Here is a 19354-nt window from a genome sequence, read left to right as displayed (position 1 = left end):
AACGGACGGCGGGGGCGGCCAGAGCCTCTCCCGGGGGAGCTGCGCCTGAGGAGGCGGAAGAGCCCCCCTGACGCGGCTGTCGTGAGCGGCCGCCACCGCCCCTCCCGCTCTCGCCCGGGCCGGCCGGGCCAGTGCCCCTGCCGCGGAGGCAGCGGCGGTCGCGGCTCTTATCTCCTCACCGGCGCTCCGGCACTCGTCTTTCTGCTCTTGAGCTCGTCGGCTAGGCTCTCCTCGAGTCCCGCTCTCTCCCCACTTCCCTCGCCCTCCCCTCCCGTCACCCTTCCCCGACCCCACCCGAGCCCGGCCCTCGGCTGCCCCGGCCATGGCGTGTGGAGCCACTCTGAAAAGGACTCTGGATTTCGACCCGCTGCTGAGCCCGGCGTCCCCGAAGCGGAGGCGATGTGCGCCATTGTCGGCGCCCACCTCGGCTGCTGCCTCTCCGTCGTCGGCAGCCGCGACCGCTGCCGCCTCCTTTTCGGCTGCCGCCGCCTCGCCGCAGAAGTATCTCCGAATGGAGCCGTCCCCCTTTGGCGACGTCTCTTCCCGTCTCACCACAGGTGGGACTCGGCTCCGCGGCCGCCGGGGTGGGCGAGAGAACTGGGGTCCCGGGACGCGGAACGCGGCCCCAGGGGTGGGGGTGCCGGACTGGTGCTCGTTCTTAGCAAAGTAGTAGACACCTTTCTTTTAGTTAGGTCCTCCAGCCTCGGCGACACAATAGAAATGGCCTGATGTCAAGGGGGTGGGGGAGTCGGGAGGTGGGGAGGCAAGGCCGTTCCTTGCCGGGTATTGTGGGGAAGAGGAAGATCTTTTCTTTGGGCTGAATGACTGGAATTGAGTGTTTCCGTAGTCTGGAGAGCCCCAGCGGAAATGATCAGAGAGGGCGATATTATTCATAAATTTAGGCGAGAGAGGGTCACATTTCACCCGAATCTCGATGTCTGTCTCCCTGAATCGATTGGTTGCAGCTATTAACTGTGGGACTGGGTGGTTTGAGGCGAGGAGGCAGCCCCTCCTCCAGTTCAGACATGGCTGATTTTAGTACCGAGGGGATGGGGGGTGGGGATGGATGTCACTGGGGCGAGATCTAGGCCTGTCATTAATCACCCACAAGAACGCCACTTTGGCTGAGTCAAGACCTGTTTCCCTATCAGGGTCAACAACAAAGAAAATGCTCTTCCCGAGTACTGTAATATGATCGTACTATACGTCTAGATCCTGAGAAACTTGAACTTTTAATGAAAAGCGAATTGTATTGAAAATTGAGGCTGAGGAGTTGCTTCTAGTTGGAGGTGCTTTATTTCTGCTCAGCAAAGTATGGTGGGGGAGAACAGCCTAGGCCTTGAGAATAATAAAATCAACCCAAGATTTCAAGGGACTTGAGTGTTTTTGCTTTTCATCTTGAAACATTTCCTGAAAGTGACTATGGGGAAATGCCTTTTGGCTGCTTTATACTGCATGTGTATACTCAGTTTTTTTTTCTGTACTTTAAAAATACTTGTGTGCCCCTGGCACAGTCCTAGGATAGGCTTTTGTGGACTGGCGGTGTAATCTGTTTTCTTTGTGTGTATAGCATGCAAAGGTTTCATATTTGAGCTTTTGCTAATAATATCTGCACACAAAGCCTTTTCATAGTTTTAAGTGTTTTGTTCTTGGCTTTTAAAAAACTTGTAGGCAGTATATATACCTCTGTATTTGGTAACTTCCATTTTGAATTGTTTTGGTCAAGTCAGGTTTTTCAATATCCTTCCTCAAATGCCTAGGCTGCCATTTTTGCTATTAAATATTTGATCTAACTTAAGGATATACTATTTTAGAGTTGCAGTGAGTTTTCAGAGGCATTCTCGGATAATTTTATTTAGCAGCTATACCTAAATAGTCTTGTATGTAAAGGCATTCATTGATTACTGTTAGGTTTTGCATTAAAAAAGAAACCATCAGTATTAAGAATGAGCTTCTGGTGATTAACATTATTTTTAGTTTGTCTTTTTAATCAAATGGTATCATTGAAAATTGAAATGATACCTAGGAATCTGTGCTTAACAAATAAGGCCACTTAAAAATAGCCCTGGCTAACCAGCCATAAATTTCAGTGGAGCTGGTGAATTAATACAGTGTTAGGTTTGGGAGTTAAACTGTATCTCAGTCCTGCAATAGTTCTGAGCATATGTGGTAAACTGGCCAGAACTATATTTATTTGTCTTCACTTTAAAGGGAACTTACTCAGAAAGAATTGTGATCCTTTACAAATCTGTCGTTTCATTGCATTGGTTAATGCAGTTGGTTCCACATTATCTCAAATTTCAATTGAATGGACTATAATAATAAAATTACTGGATTTAGTGAAATTGTTTAAGCCCGATGATTCAAATACATATTTTCCAAAATATGCCTGTCTTCTGTTCTTCCAGGTGTTTTTGACATCTGATCAAACAGATGGCAGTTTGATCGTGTCCTGAACTCTTAAAATCACACCCTGATTTATAATTTTGAGTCTGCTAAAAGTTGATTTAGCCTTTTCAACCTAAAAAAAGGTTGATTTCAGAAAAGCAGTTGAAATTGGTAAAGTGTTATATTGCTAAAATCTACTTTTTTTTACTGTAATTTTGGATGACATTCTGCATGTAACTTAATTTGGCTTTGTTTTTAGATGGCCACCTTTTGCGGGCTCCTGTATGGTTTTTGTAATGTTGTCATAATGGGAGCTGCAGTGTTGTGCAGGTATCAAAGAGTTTTTCAGTTTTCATGTCCCCAAACTTGCAAATAATTTTCCCAAGCACTTAATTTTTAGAATCTTGTTTTAACATTGGTGATTCTCAAACTTTACAAGAGTGAATATCTGTATATCCTTAGCTGGAATAAGTAGCTAGGGTTGGAAATGGAAAGTGACATACCAAGTTGAGAGTGATTGGAACTCTGCGGAAACTTTATTTTCCTTTCATTTCTGTGAGTTCAAATATAATTTAAACAACTTGGAACTAGAGTATTGAAGTGAATTTTTTTAGAGCGTGCATATAATTCAGCGTTTTATCATCATTCTTTTCTGGATACTTATATAGTGTGTTTTGATGTGTAGTTGAAATCATGTTGTGGCTTTACTAGAAGTTTCAGGAACTTGAACATCTTCTTTTAAACCCTGGTTTATTTTAGTCACCCCAGGAAGGTGATTCCAAAGTTTGACTTGATGACTATTATTTAAATCTTTATTTTTCAAACTTTTGCAGCTTAATGCCAGGAAAAAGGAAAGGGCTGGCAAAAAAAAGAAAAAAAAAAGTTTTATTGGAACACAGCCATGCTTTTTTTTTCTTCTTAAAGTATGGTCCATTGCAGGCTACAACAGCAGAGATAGTATTTGTGACAGAGATTGTATTTTCCCAAAGCTCAAGTATTTACTGCCTGATCCTTTACAGAAGAAGTGTGTCCACTCCCTGCTCTGTCAGCAGTGGAGTTTATAATGCTCAGGATGTGAAAAAGGGAAAAGTTAATGATAGGGAAGGGGGCTGGGGGGATTGACTGGGAAAATGAAGACCTCTACTAGCTGCATCAGTACTCTCACCCTGATAAATTAGTTGAAAACAGATTTCAGAGTGTTCTGCATCTTCATTAGTTTTTGAAATATTTTAATATTATCTCTTAGTCAAAGATTGTCACAACATTCCCAAGAACAAAATTATTTTAATAAAACTGAAATATCCTGTACCATTACAAGTGACTATCAGTCAAATCAAACACATTGTTTTTCATAATTGTGTACTGAAATGAATGGTTTGGTGAAGAGATCCTTCTATGGATGTCAACTATTTGGGAATTTGCTAGACACTTTTATTATACACATTATTTAGGTCTTGTTACCATTGCTCTAGTCTTAGGAATTGAGTTGGATGAAGAGTTAAATTCCTTTGTAAGAATTCATTGTATTTGCTGGAAACTTGCCATTAAAAATGGAAATTGCAGCTTGTGAATGGGGAAGGGTTTACAGGAACTTAGATTGTTCAGTAGACATTGATGCATGCCTACAAACGGAGACACCAGCTGGTTTAAATGAAGTATAAACGGTTCTAGGCAAACAAATGAGATGTCTGTTGCAGGAGGCAGCATTTCACTTCAGATGTCATTTGTATTGAGCCAGAAGTGTTTTTAATATTTTGTGGTTATTTAGACAGCTGTTAAGTTGCTTCTAGTTTCTCAGTGGATTTGGCAAATAGATGGTTTTTAATGGTCTTTGTACTTCAAATTTTAAACCTGATATTTTACTTAGGACTGTATGCAGCTGCCGTTATTTCATATTTCTATGGATTATGCATTTAAGAATCTTGTTAAGTTTTTGGCCTTTAAAAGCAAGAGCATAGCAGTATTCATTACTGAGCTTTTTTTTCTTTAAATAGAAAAATAAAGCCTAACTTGAACACAGAAACAATAAGGTAAACATGGCTAGGTTGGAGAGAGGTTAGCCCTTCTTTAGGTATAGATGCTACCAGTTACCATGATTGGCACAGACACATAATCTGAGAGGTAAAGGAGAATAATAAATTTCTTCAGTTTTTGAATGGCTTTATAGGGAAAAAACACTGTGTATGTACTCAGGTAGATCTTTTCCTGAGTGTTTGATGGATCCAGGTGAGAGAGAGAAAGAGAAAGATAGAGCGTGTGCTGGGGAGGGGCAGACAGAAAGGGAGATATCATTCCAAGCAGGCTCCATGCTGTCTTGGTGCTGTAACTTCATGAACCATGAGATCATGCTTGAGCCGAAATCAAGAGTCAGGCGCTTAACCGACTGAACTACCCAGGCACCCCGAAAATTACTTCTGTTTTGAAAGGTTGTAAATTAAGAGATTAAGTGGAAGTGCCCTGCTTTGCATATTTTTTCTATTTGAAAATAAACTTTTGATTCTCCTTCCACTTAAAAGAGGAATGCAGAATAATAACATGGATTAGGTTTGGAGCACCTCTTGGGTAGGTGCTCATGAAACTAGATAATGGTGTTGGGGTGCTGGTCTTTTAAGTACCTATAACTAATTAACAAGCAAGTTGTGGTCCCTGCAGTCTTTGCATTAACTCTGTGCGAGTACTGTTGACTCACACATCATTCTCTAAGCACATGTGAAACCACAGTGAATTACTTGCCTTTTGAAAAGACTAAAAAGTGTGAAGGGTGGAATACTTGTTTGCTTAAATGAACCAGTCTGGCATCTGCAGATGGTGAAGAGGTCTTGAACAAATGAATTTATTAGTTCAAGAGGGTCATCTTTAATTTTATTGCTGAGTGTTGGGATTCTAGAATTCCGCTTACCAATGTTTCTCAGCTTTCTGAACACATCTGGGAAATGTGATCTATCAGCAGCAGTCTTGTAGCAAAGACTGTTAACAGTAATTGCCCTCCTGGATTTTGAGAGGATACAGTGGGTTATAGTTTGAAAGTAATCCCAAAGGTATTATCTGCCATACCTTCCTTCTTAATGTCTTACCACAAAGTTTTAAGATATTTATCAGATTTATTTGTTGAGTTAATCCAGCCTTGGCATTTCCCAAGGTTCTTAGAGATGCTAAGTTTAAAAAAAAAAAGTAATTTCAGTTCTTCCCTTCATTCTGTACCAGTTTTTCTTTTTACACTGTTTTATAACAATATAGCCACAATTGTTAAAACATGTTTTGAAAAAAGATTGTGACTCAAACAAATGAGTAGTAATAAGTATAGCAATTAGTTTAAGACTGAACAATACTTTTATTGAGGCATTTGAAGTACACTTCTCAGTATTCCCTCATTTTTCTGGACAACGATGATAAACAGGATTTTGTCATTTTCAGAGATCTCATTTGAAGAAACACATTTTTAGAGTTTGTACATTTTTAGGAGAAAATACTTTGTAATATGAAATTTCTGGTCTTTTATTTCTAAAGGAATTAAATGATTTACATTATAACAAGTTTCTAACCTGATGAAGCTTTATTGAATAGGGAGGGAATCCTTGCAGGTAAATTAAAACTGTATGTCACATTGTCAGCTTTGGTATTTATTTTGGGCCTTTCGATTAAAATTTTGCAGTATGCCAGACTGTGTAATCTTCCTTGTGATGGTAGACTTTTTTTGGGTGGTGGTAGTGGTTTTTAACCTTCCAGCATTAGAAAAACAGCTCATAATATGCTTATAGTTTGTCTTGGGGGTTATAACTTGCTTTCATCCTCCCTTTAAAAGTTATAAGTCATTAGTTTTTGTTACAGATGTCATAGGTAGATCATCCTGAAATGGACTAGTGCTTTGCAACATTTCGATTTTAGTAAAATTGTCATCTTCCCATTAATACATTTTTGGGGGGTTGACTTAATTTTTAGTTTCTAGGTTCTATTCATGTATCTGGTTTTTCTCAACATTGTTAAAATCTAAATATTTACTCCAGAAGTCACTTGTTCAAGCTTTTATGTACCTCATTTGAGTTCCAGGTACTGTGCTGGTTAGGCAAAGATAAAGAGTCTCTCAAGGGAATAGAGCTACCACTGTGGGTGCTTTATTAGCTAGCTAAACTTGAATAAAAACACTGTAATCTTTATACTTTCAGTATTACCATATTTTTTAAACTATTTATTATTTTTTACTTTCGAGAGTGTGCACTTGTGAGTGCGGGGGTGGGAGGGGAGAATCCCAAGCAGGCTTTACACTGTTGAGGCTCTACGCTGTTAGCACAGAGCCCAACATGGGGCTTGAACCGCAAATCATGAGATCATGACCTGAGCTGAAATCAAGAATTGGATGCTTAACCGACTGAGTCACCCAGGCACCCCATGTTTTATTTCTTTATACACACACACACACACACACGTATATTTACATAAATGTATATTGTTGAATTGATCTAGCAATTAAAGAATAGAATGTAGAGTGGAATTTGAAAGATTAGAGAAAGCCAATTTTTTCATGCATTATTGTCCTTGAACTTTGCCTTTTAATTGTTATGGAACATTGCCTTGTTCTGTTACCAAAATGTAATTCTCTGGAAGAAAAACTTTTCTTAGTTTTAGGTTGCTGTGACAGAACAGAGGAACTTGATGCTCACTAACAACCATCCATGGCTTAAAGTGAAATGGTACATTATCAGAGGCTGGGACTGTAATCAGTCCTTGTATGTATGACAATGCTGACCTACCAATTTAGAATAATTCCTCCCTTATAAAACATCAGTAAAACATTCTGGTTAGATATAGAGGACTGTCCTCTATAGATTAGAGATGTAGAAGTATCCCTTATATAAATATCTAAATGTAACATGGAAGATTTATATGTATTTATATATATTTATTTATATACATTATTTATGTGTATATTATATATATATATAAAATTTGTTATAACCAGTTTCAGAGCTCTGGGTAGATGAGAATTATACACTGGTTACTATCTTCCTCACAACAGAGTTTGAGGTTTCAGGGCATGATACATAGTAGTAATTCCTCTGTTCTGACATCCTATTTTTTTAAAAAAAATTAGCTTTCCTTCTTGTGATTTATTGTAACTTTAGTTACTTGTGGAATACGGGCTAGGTATTGTAGTAATACAGTACTGGGAAGGGCAGCAGATGTTGACCTTAAGCCCTGTGGTCAGGCTTGGCCCTGACTTGTTCCAGCTGTGTGACCTTTCAGAAGACATTGAAGCAAAGCCACATTTTCTTCATCTATAAAATAATGCACACGATTATAGTAATATCTGACTTCCTAGGATGGGTTGTGAGGATTAGGAGCATTTCCTGTCCCTGAGTGCTGGAGGTAGTTACAGTGGAGCAACCTCAAATGGGACTTTATTCACTGTCCAACAGTCCTGCCATTCCGGTGAATGACCTTGCCTTCAACTTCACAGATAAAATAGAAGCCATCTAATGGCAGTTTCTTCATTTTTCCCAGTACCAACACTACCAGTAGTTGTGCTGTCTTGTTTTCCTTTGAGTATTACCAACGAAGTTTAAATGAGATAATTAAGGCACTTTGCACAATGAGGGAAGGATCCACTTCTCCAAAGGAACCTTATCTTCAGGATTATTTTTCTCTTTCAACTGGACCTTTGCTTTGGCTTTAAATATTGTCAAGACTCCCATTATAAAGCAATAAATAAAACATCCTCATTTTCCTCCAGCAGTCATCCAGATTTCTTACTTCAAAACCAAATTCAGAGAGCTTTCAAATAAGTCTGTTTGCTTCTATTTCTTCACTTCTTAGGTGTGTGTACCTCAAATAGTTCTTGTCAAGTCAACAGTGATTTCCATGGCATATAATCAGTCCTCATCTTATTTGACTCTTCTTACGGCATTTATAGTGCTCTGCCACTCACTTCTTTTTGAAACATTTTTTTTCCCTTCTGTGATAACACTTCTCTTCTGGCTGTTCTTTTTGTCTTCATCTGGCTATTAAACTTAGGAGTTCCTTAGTTCTAGGTTCAGCTGCAGTCCTCTCTAATAGCTCCCTAAGCAGTCAGTCACATGCATACTCCTGACTTGACTTTTCACTTACAGATGAAACTCTAATTTAGATCTTTAGTTTAGATCATTCCTCTCAGTTCTGGTGTTGGTGAATTTGGACCTTTTATCATTAGATATTCCCCAAGAAGTCAGGATTTTTGTTGAAGTCTGTTTATTTTTAAATATTCACAGCTACTACACAAAATATAAATGGGATAAACAAAAGATGTCTGTGGACTTCCGGTCACTGTCTTCTGGTATGAAAGGTAGTCTTAATTGCTTTTTAAAACTGTGTGTAATAGAAAAGTAAATGCATTTGTTCACCTTCAGTCCCATAACATGAATTTCATATTTTAAGAATGGTGTTAGGAAAAATGAATCAGTATATGTAAACATTATGTAATGAGTCTAAGTTTAATTTGATTTACAGTCAAGTTTAAATTGGTTTACAGAATATTTTCCTGCCAGGGAAGTGCATGTCTAATATTGAATTACAGAAGCCATGGAGGTTAGGGTGGCAAAATGAATTTAGATCACCTTAAATATTTTTGTAATTGAAGTAAGTCTGCTGTTACTGCTTTCCTTCTCCTCTCCATTTCCCAGAATGTCCAGTAATTAATAAACTAACCACTTTATTTCTTAACTGCCATAGTAGGGGAGTTATTATTTCAAGCAGGGGATAGAAACATAAATGCCCATAGTTCCAGGCAAGTAATATAAATGAGTGAAGTAAAACTTCATGGGAATTTGTGAATTCCAGCCTTGCTACTGATCTGTAGAATCACCTGGAAACACAAGAGATGTGCAGAATCTCAGGCTCCATCCCTCAGGGTCTACATTCTAACAAACTCCCCAGGTGATATGTGTGTCCATTAAAGTTTTAGAAGCACTTGAGAATTTCTGCCCCAAAAGGTAGCAACCACTCTTTTTTTTTTTTTTTAATGTTTTTTTTAATGTTTATTTGTTTTTGAGACAGAGAGAGACAGAGCATGAATGGGGGAGGGGCAGAGAGAGAGAGGGAGACACAGAATCGGAAGCAGGCTCCAGGCTCTGAGGCATCAGCCCAGAGCCCAACGCAGGGCTCGAACTCACAAACCGTGAGATCGTGACCTGAGCTGAAGTCGGACGCTCAACCCACTGAGCCACCCAGGCGCCCCAACAACCACTCTTAAGGTGAATTTTGCCACATAGTTTAGTTTTCCACTTAACAGTAGCTAGAAATCTGACTTTTAATTAAAGTAATGAACTTTAAATATTGGGCATAAATTCATACTTTTTAAAAAGAAACTATTCAGGGGCACCTAGGTGGCTCAGTCGATTGAGCATCCAACTCTTGATTTCAGCTCAGGTTGTTGATCACAGGGTGGTGGAATCCAGCTAAGCCCTGTCAGGTTCCGCCCTGAGCATAGAGCCTGCATAGGATTCTCCCTGTCTCTCTCCCTCCCTCTGACCCTTTCCCTGCTCTCATGTGTGCTCCTTCTCTCTCAACATTTTTAAATTTAAAAAATTTTTAAAATAATAAACTATCTAGGCCAGACATGTCTTTGGGCTCAGTTTAGCTTGTGAGTCAATCAATTTGCAATCTCTGGTTTCTAGGTAAGCTATTGCTTGATGTGTGTGTGTGTGTGTGGTGGGTGCTTTAATAAATTGTAAGAGATGGATTTGTTCTTCAGCTTGATCGTGGTGCCCTAGAGTCCTCCTCAAGGAGTCCACTCTAGATCTTACCTTGTTTTCATGTCTGTAGTTAACTGAAATAGAAGCTGAACTTTTTGCCATGGCATTAAATGTTTTTTGTAGCATATGTTTTGGATTTTGGATGGTTCAGCTTCCCCTTTCTCTTTCCTATTACTGCTTTTTTTTGGTTTTCCTAAATTATAAACTGTTTGGGAAGATACTTGTAGATAGTAAAGAGCTAACCAACAACAACATAGTTATATCCTTTAGAGTCTAGTGTAATATAAGAGAAATATGAAACTTACTGGATATCAGGGAGGAACCACCTGCTGATTGAGCGTTGTTGGACTCCTTGCATTAATGACTCCCATTGTGCAGTTAATTTGTAAAATTTATACTTAGACCTGAAGGGTTTTAACAAGTTGAGTCACTTCAAATAAGTAATCATTGGCTATTACAGTACCAGTGAAATAATAGAATTTGATTTGTAGTGATTATGCCTTTTCTTCATCTTGTAGGATATAAATGAATGCCTCTTGTACAGTAAAATATTATATATATTATAAACTTAGAATCTTAGCCAGTTGCTTTTAAAGTACTGTAGATAATACCCTAATGTTTGTATAATTGTGTGCAGCTATATTATGCTTATTAGGATTCATGTTAATCGAAATAGAAGTTAAAACTCCAGATATAATTTAACAATCTTGTGTTAAAATTTGGTTCCGTGTCCCTTTGATGTAGTAATTTTAAAGTGAATTAAAAATGGCATCAACTCATTCTTTTCAGTTAGATAGCTCTTGTCTGAGGAAGAACATTGTGCTTAAGATTCCTTCAAGGACACCATAAGAACTGTTTTAGTTTCTGGGCAAATATCCTGGGAAAGTAATTTATTTATTAAAATGGACCTCCATTACAACTCTTAATTGTGTATGTTTTAATTTATAAAGGAGATGGCAATGTCTAGTATGTAGTTGAGTGCTCTAGATTTGGTTTGTTATTTTATTTGGAAACAGTTCCTTATTTTTAGGTCTTATTGGCTACTGCAGGTTTTCTGTACTTAATTTGTGTTCCTGCCTAAAACTAACAAACTTTCAAGATTTTTTTTTATTTTTATAATTTTTTTTTTTTTTTATTAACGTTTATTTATTTTTGAGACAGAGACAGAGCATGAACGGGGGAGGGTCAGAGAGAGAGGGAGACACAGAATCGGAAGCAGGCTCCAGGCTCTGAGCCATCAGCCCAGAGCCCAATGCGGGGCTCGAACTCACGGACCGCGAGATCATGACCTGAGCTGAAGTCGGACACTTAACCGACTGAGTCACCCAGGCGCCCCAAGATTTGTTTTATTTTTAATCCCATTATTTATCTGTCTAGATGAAATTTTACTTTAATTTTTTCAAAGATACTGCAAAGAGAAACTGGCATGGAAGGTGGTACAAAAAATGTCTTAATACACCTAAACCTAAAACTTAATGAGACCTGTTAATGTTTGATTTAGTAATTACGTCAGTAGGAAAATGGCAAGTCTGTGCAGGTCTGGAGCAAAAGTTTCACATGTCACAGATCTTTAGACATCTTATGGACTATACTCTAGAAAGACATTTGTAGTTGCTTCTAATTCTATATTCCTCCCTTTGCTATCAGTTCCATCTTGTTGCTGTTTCTCTTATCCTTGTTAACTTATTTTTTAATCCCTACAACCACTTTCTTCTGTTTATATTGTTGACTGTATTGTGTCCAGGCTTTCTTAAGTAATCAGTGGCAACTAAGAGTAATAAAACAGTTTGGGAGTAGGCTTAATGTTGCCACAAGCCAGGCTTTTTCTTTTTAACATTTATCCAGTTGTTCTGTTTTTTTTTTTTAATATTCCTTTGGAATATTAATCATTGATAATCTCCCACCTGTTAAGGAGGAGAATTTTACTGGCAATTTTAATGTCATTTATTAGATATGGGAATGAAAATGCCATTAATCACAGAATTTGCTAATACTTTGACTTTCACTTATACATAGTGCAGTGGAAGCCTTAGTATTTTGTGGTAAAAGAGTAATGTAGTTTTTAGGATTTTTGAAAAGGGATTATAACCATTTTGTGGTGTAGTTTGTTATGAAGATAAGTGTATTTTGCTCTAGGTGATTTGCTGCAAATTCAATCGATGCTTCTATAAGCCAGATATGAAGCCTGCATTAAAACTGGAATGTTCAACTGATAATGTTAGAAGTTTCATTTCACTTTTTCTTATGTACCATAAATTGTGTTGGCAACATGATCTTAGATGTTACATGAACTTGGGATAAAATGTCACTTGCCAGTTTGATTAGAGATGGCTAGATTTAAGTAGTTTAAGTAGACCTAGGAACTTTATTGATGTGTGGAAGACCTTTATCCAACTGGTGTGGAAGCAACTTCAGTCGGCCAGGTACCTAAGTTGAGCTTAGAATGTGTTGTGGAAATTGAATCTGGGTAAATTTGAGTTAACAGCTTTAAAACTGTATACCTATCCAAACTGAGGTAAATGAGTTTGAGGCTTACAGTTAGCTGAGATCTTGGTCAAGTTAAATTGGCCATAACATTTAACACTGCCATAACATTGCTGATTACATGTTACCAGTATTAGAGCATTTATGAGCACAGTGAGGCTTAGATGACATAGTTGCATCATATTCGACATAAAGAAAAGCACTGTAGGCTTTTTTTCTTCAGTTCTTTAACTGCCAGTATCAGGCGTTGGCAAAGATGTTGGCAAAGGAACTCCCTCATACATTGCTCGTGGGAGTGTAAGATGGTATTGTGGAAAATGGTTTGGCAGCTTCTTACAAAGTAAAGCCATGCACTTATCATACAGTCAGGCCATCCTGTTCCTCTTCTAGGTTATTTATCCATGAGAAATGAAAATTTTTACACCTGTAGCCTTGTACTTGAATATTTATAATAGCCTTAGTCATAATAGCCCCAAATTGGAAGCAATCTAAATGTCCATTAAAAGGAGATTGGATAAGGTGTGTGTGTGTACAGATACACACCATGGAGTACTAATTAATAAAAAGGGCTTAATTATTTATGAATCTCAAAAGCATTTTGCTGAGTGAGAGAAGTCAGACACAAAAATCTACACTTTTTATGATTCCATTTATATGAAATTTTCAAAACGGCAAAAACATTTCAGATAGTGAAAGTAGATGAATATTGTGGTAATGAAGGTGAAGGTGGTGAACAGGTGTGTGAGAGAACTTTTTGGAGTGATAAAGTTCTTCATTATGATTGTGATGGTTCCAAGACCTGTTTGTTTCATTTGCATATGTTAGTAGTCATCAAAGTAGTGTACATTTAAATTGGTAAATTCATTTTGTAAATTATACCTTAAAATTCTTTAGCTTGTTCTGCTGTTTCTTAAGTATTAGATGGTATGGAGGTTTACAAAGCTAAATTTTAAGAAGTTTTACTGTATCTTAATCCCAGGCTAGATCTATATAGCCTATGATTTGAGATTATCAAATGAACAAATTTGAGTTTGTTATTATTATTTTGATACATTTTAGTTGTGCTCTGATTTTGTGAAGAAGCAAAAGGAAGACTATGATCTTGAGAACAGTTGTGGTAATCAAAAAATAAGTCACACAAAAGATGTTGTGGACAAGTTACTCTTGTAACTTGTACATTTGAAATCTTTGGTTGTGAATAAACTTTAGGATGCTTTAAATGGCACTTTTTATCAGAATGGTGGTAGCTTTGATCAGAAAGTGATAAATGAGGGAGGCTTGATGTCCATCAGAGACCAAAACATCATTACTTTGAACACTTTTTAGAATATTGCTACTAAAGAGTTCTGTTATTAAAAAAACAAATAAATAAAGCTATCTGTTTGTCCTGGTTGGTATAGGAAGTTGCAGTAGTTTTGTTGGACCCCTCTATGAATCTTAGGAAACCCATTTCTATCAAGGTGCTTATTAGCTGTTTAGTAGATAGCCATTTTATTTCACACTGGTAAATTCATTTTTAAACTACAGACTATTTCAAATAAATGGAAAAGGGCTGAAAATGACCATGTTTAATATAGACAAATGTTAAGATTCTGAAAAATGTTACAGATAAAGTACCTCTTAATACAGCCGTCCTAAAGTTAAATCATTCCAATATGTGATTCTATGCTTAAGCTGCACATTCATGTATATTTAACAGATTTGTTTACACCACAAAATTTACATAAATGGAATCTTCTTCACTGGATATGTCTTTCTGCAACTTTTTTTTTTCCGTTAAAATAATGAAAGTGGCAGAATCTAAAATGTTTAAGGAGAAAAAATAAAATAAGCGACTGATTAATGTCCGCTCAGGGTCTTCTCTCTCAAAAGCCCTAAAAGTTCTTACTAGAGAAACAACATAACGCCAGGAAAGAGGAGAATTAAATACATACCTGAGAAAACCACCAGTATTAATTTTTTTAAAAAAGATTGTTCTCATGTAAATCTTTAGCCTTCAATCAACTTTTCAGTTCATTTTTAAATTAACACATCATTGTAGACTTGATTGCTAAAGTTACATTCTGATATATTTATAAATCATTTTAATGCCTAATTGCCGTCTTTTGTTTAATTTTGTTTTGGATTGGGATTAACAAATTTAGGGTGTGGTTTTTCACATGGATAATCTATCTAGGAGCTATGATGATTGTGAGAAAGTGTTTTGAGGGAAATGGAAACCTCAGGGAAATATTTTCTAGAGAGGCTATTTTGAATTAGAAATCTTCATAAAATGAACCATACTGGCATAAAGGATAAGCTTGATAGGATTTTACCCCTGTTTGGATGGTTGTGGTTGAAGATAATGGTACACTTGTATGGTGGTTTACTATTGAGTACCTGTTCTGTACCAATCACATTACATGGGCTTTTACCCCCAACACTTTTTGCTGTTAATGTTATAATATTCTTAGGTTCTGTTGAGCTTAATATTAATGGCCATGACCATTTATGATTTTTTTTTTTTTTTTTTTTTTAGTTTTCTCATTCATTCTATCATTTTGTCAATTCTCACTGGGGTGTGCTTGTATATACATAGTGCTCCCCACTTCTAATTATTTATGGTCTTGGAAAAGCCTGCTTAATAGTTCTATTGTGATGAATAAGGTGGCCTTTGAATTTGGGATTTTTAAGAGTCTGAGTAAACTAAAGTGAACTAAAAGTTCATAAGATGCCCTTATTTTTATATTGAATGAAAAACTTTTAAGTTATCTTTTGATAATTGGTGCTCAGAAGAAATTGTATTGTAGAATAGCTAAATTCCAGGTGGTGTGTATGTGCTGTTTCTGAATGAGTTGCCCCTATTATAATGCTTAAATGAATTCCTCCAGAACATCAGTTTTCTGGATATTATTTGAAGAGAATATTTTCAGTAGATTGGTCGTACCAAGTAATTGTTGAAAACCCAAGTGTTTGTTTTTTTTTTTAACTTCATGGTTTTTATCTAGTCATTTTTCTTCTGTAGAACAAATTCTGTACAACATAAAACAAGAGTATAAACGCATGCAGAAGAGAAGACATTTAGAAACTAGTTTTCAACAGACAGATCCATGTTGTACTTCAGAGGCACAACCACATGCATTTCTCCTCAGTGGACCAGCTTCACCAGGTAATAATAAACTTAAAGTGAAAGGAAATGTTATTTAGTATGGTGACTCAAGCTTGTCTTTTCTCGCCTTTGATTTAAAAAAAGAAATTTATACAAGTAATGTATGATCTCTTAAAACATGGTACAAAGTAAGTACTTGCTCCCTGGATTCCCACTACCCAGAGACAACCACCTTGATATAATATCCCCTAAGTGGACTTCCCCATAAGTGATGTGATTTGTAGCCTTTGTTAAGAAAAAATAAATAAATAAATAAATAAATAAATAAATAAATAAATAAATAAATAAATAACATACCATGTATCTCTCTGTTAAGTATAGATGTACCTTGGCCACAGTTTAATACTCTGCCATTTTATGGATTTCCCATAATTTAACCATTAATGAAGATAATTAGACTGAATTTGGTATTATAGTACTTAAAAAATTTCCATGTACATATACCCTATCAGGGTAGATTCCCAAAGGTGGAAAGTGGCTCTTAATGTTTAGTAAAGTTCTCAGCAAAATAGTTTTTCTTGTGATGGTAGTTGCCTTCCTTCTCTTCCCTACCAGCAGGGATAAGAAAACCTGGCAGAATAAAAGAAAACATTCAGGGGCTGCTGGCTGGCTCAGTAGGTAGTGCATTCAACCCCTGACCTCAGGGTTGTAAGTTCAAGCCCCATGGGCTTGGGGGATAGTTTCCTTTAAAAAAAAAAAAAAAAAAAAAAATCAAAGTCTATAAAATAGTCAAATAAAAATAGATTAGGAAACAAAATTGTTCAAAACTAAATTCCACAGTGCTCCTGCCAGTTGGGTGTGGGGTGCCAGTGTGTGAGTGAAATGTTGTAAGGGGAGGTTAAGGGTAGAGACTAGACTTAAATCAGCAGGAACCAAGTTCATCATCATTCATTTAGTCAGTTTACCTAGAACATCAATTAAGTGGCAGCCTCAACTAAAAACTAGGAATTTGAAAGTAAAGATAGCCCTTCATGGTTACGGATTAAAGCTGGCATACTTTAATCTTGTGATAGACACAGCTCTAACAATCACAGCTCTAACGAGGATAATTAGTTAACTGGTCCCCACCATGCAGTTTACAGAAAAGCAAGTGAAACAAGAGCAATTGGGAGTACTAGAGACAGACACACAGAGCAGGACAAACAACTGATAGGAAATCTGTGTATTTGAGGGTGTATAGAATACTTGCAGCACTTTAATGCCTAGATGGGTAGTAGTCAAAGCCTGTGTTTTAAATATAAGTATTTTCCAGGAATCAGTGAAGTTCCGATAAGAATTAAAAATCTTTTCATATACCAAATTTAAGATTTGAGTGCTATTTTCAATACTTGCAGCAGTCTCTTTATGATGGCTCTAAATCATGTGCTTTTGTTCATGTTATAATAGGGACTTCATCTGCAACGTCCTCGCCATTAAAAAAAGAACAGCCCTTATTCACTCTACGGCAGGTTGGGATGATCTGTGAACGTTTGTTGAAAGAACGTGAAGAGAAAGTTCGAGAAGAGTATGAAGAAATATTGAACACAAAACTTGCAGGTATGCAATGAGCTTACTTTAGATCTCCCAGAAACTCAACTCTAAGAAATGTATTATTTCCCACGTATCCTTCACGTCAATTAACTTACCCTGTGTATCCACTGGTTACAGTATTTTCTAAGAACCAGAGAATTTCAGTTCAGGAAAGGAAGTGAACCTTCCTGTAGCTCATGGCCTTCCTTAGTGACCTCAAGAAATAGCATTAAGTTAGCCATGTAGATCAGCAGTAGTATTAATGTGAACTAGATTTTTTTGGTTTTCCTGTGCTGAAAACTTGATTTCGGCTGTTTACCTGACTTTGGTTTTGGATTTTTAGACTACATCTTTCATGATAACTTTTCCACCAGTCTAGACCCATTTATTGTGTATGGTAACTTAATCAGGATTTCCCTGATTTTTTTAAGCCACAGATTTTACTAGGTGTTGATAGCATAAGATTTTTTATTTTGAAGTTGTTAAATCAAGGTGCTAATATAGGCAAGAAAATTTGCTTAGTTATGTGACATCTGATTAGGTTACAGGTGGATGCTTTGGGATTTTTTTTGTTAAGCTTCTGTTTTCCTGTTTCCCCTCATTGCAGTAAACTGCCATTCAAAGATCACTTACTAAACTTTCAGAGCAGAGCAAGATCTTTTTATTTCAAGCCCTTTATTTTTAATGGGTTAAGAAATAAGCTTCCCAGCCTATACATAAAAGTCACTTAATTTGGACTGAAATGTAGATTTCCTGACCAAACTCTGTATTCTTTCCATTTGATAACATTATTAGTATTATTATTACTGAAGTCATGTGTCTGATTCAAAGGGCCAACCTAGAATTGTTTCACTATACATACTGGATTTTTCAGTTTATCTGGCTCTAATAGTACATCTTGCAAATCGTGTAATTGATATGTATCTTTATTTATAGAACAATATGATGCATTTGTGAAGTTTACGCATGATCAAATAATGCGACGATATGGAGAACAGCCTGCTAGTTGTAAGTATTTCATCTTTGAACTAAAAACAAGATAATTTCTTAAGACATTTATTACAATTATCTACATTCTCAAGAGAATTTAACAAAATCATGGAGCAAAAAAGGCTGGAGGAAATAGGCAAAACTTTATTAAGGCTTACTTTTTGGTTATTTAAATACCTAGGATGATGTTGGGGATGAAGATCTGGAATGTCTTTGAATTTTGACCTGGACTTTGCACTAATTTTCCTTTTCCTCCCCCTTTAGATGTTTCATGAATCACGTTTTCTGCATTTGTGGGCTGCCTTGTTCCTTGTTGAGTTGTTGCAAGAGGTCCTAATTATGACATGCAGCAATGCCAATACCCCCCTGTGAATACAGGTTATTTCAAGCTTTCGTCAGTGGCAACCACTCTTAGGCAGCAACTGGTTTCGGATATTTCCCTGATGTCAGTACCATCTGGATGTGGACCTTTGCTACCTGTATTAATGCCAGTGGCCTCATTTGCTGTATCATTACAATTTGGCTTCTTATATTAATATGTTTGAAAAGGATTAAAGCTGGTATTCTAAGAACATGCCCTTCACTGGTTGTGTAAATAAAACTGTAGAATGACACTTCAGATGAAGTTAGTGTGATTTTAATTGTGCACTACAACCAAGCTGTAACCAGTTATTAATAATCTAGAATGTAATCCCAGGACATTACTATTGAAGGAGGGAGGGCATTTCTGTATTCCAGGACTTCTTGGGGTTTCAGAATGGATTTTTTTTTTTTAAGTTTTCTTTCTTTTTTTTTTTTTTTTTTTTAATTTGGTAGTTTTTATTTATTCTATCAATCGTTTTAACAAATGTTTATTGCTGCATTTTTTTCCCCAGTGTGTCGTCGTTTTACTGCCCTTGTAGTACTGGAATTTAGTTGGAAGAATAAAACATTTACTTCTAATCTGCTTTAATGTACAGATGGGTAGTACTTGAATAAAGCCAGTGTTTTAAATGTAAGCATTTTTCAGGAATCAATGAAATTAATTTTCCAATAAGATTTAAAAATCTTTTCATACACCAAATAATCTCAGATTTGAGTGCTATTTTCAAAAACTGAGTTCTGATTCCAA

General features: G+C 36.8%; 1 protein-coding gene across 1 annotated transcript; it reads left to right on the top strand.

Moving 5' to 3' along the window:
* Positions 1–246: 246 nt before the first annotated feature.
* AKIRIN2 (akirin 2) lies at positions 247–19241 on the top strand. The gene is made up of 5 exons (XM_015535205.2): positions 247–557; positions 15601–15744; positions 17131–17280; positions 18190–18261; positions 18508–19241. The coding sequence occupies exons 1-5, from the start codon at positions 323–325 to the stop codon at positions 18516–18518; spliced, it is 612 nt and encodes a 203-aa protein (XP_015390691.2). The 5' UTR covers positions 247–322; the 3' UTR covers positions 18519–19241.
* Positions 19242–19354: the final 113 nt, after the last annotated feature.

The sequence above is a fragment of the Panthera tigris genome, chromosome B2 (genome assembly GCF_018350195.1).
Source record: "Panthera tigris isolate Pti1 chromosome B2, P.tigris_Pti1_mat1.1, whole genome shotgun sequence".
NCBI lineage: Eukaryota > Metazoa > Chordata > Mammalia > Carnivora > Felidae > Panthera > Panthera tigris.
This window is presented reverse-complemented; position numbering and strand designations above follow the sequence as displayed.

What these genes read in the sequence shown, in the direction of transcription:
- AKIRIN2 (XM_015535205.2), top strand. Translation starts at nt 323, where the DNA reads ATGGCGTGTGGAGCCACTCTGAAAAGGACTCTGGATTTCGACCCGCTG. An exon ending in CTCTTCCCGTCTCACCACAG is followed by an intron (nt 558 to 15,600) that starts GTGGGACTCGGC and finishes TTTCTTCTGTAG; the next exon opens with AACAAATTCTGTACAACATA. An exon ending in CAGTGGACCAGCTTCACCAG is followed by an intron (nt 15,745 to 17,130) that starts GTAATAATAAAC and finishes ATGTTATAATAG; the next exon opens with GGACTTCATCTGCAACGTCC.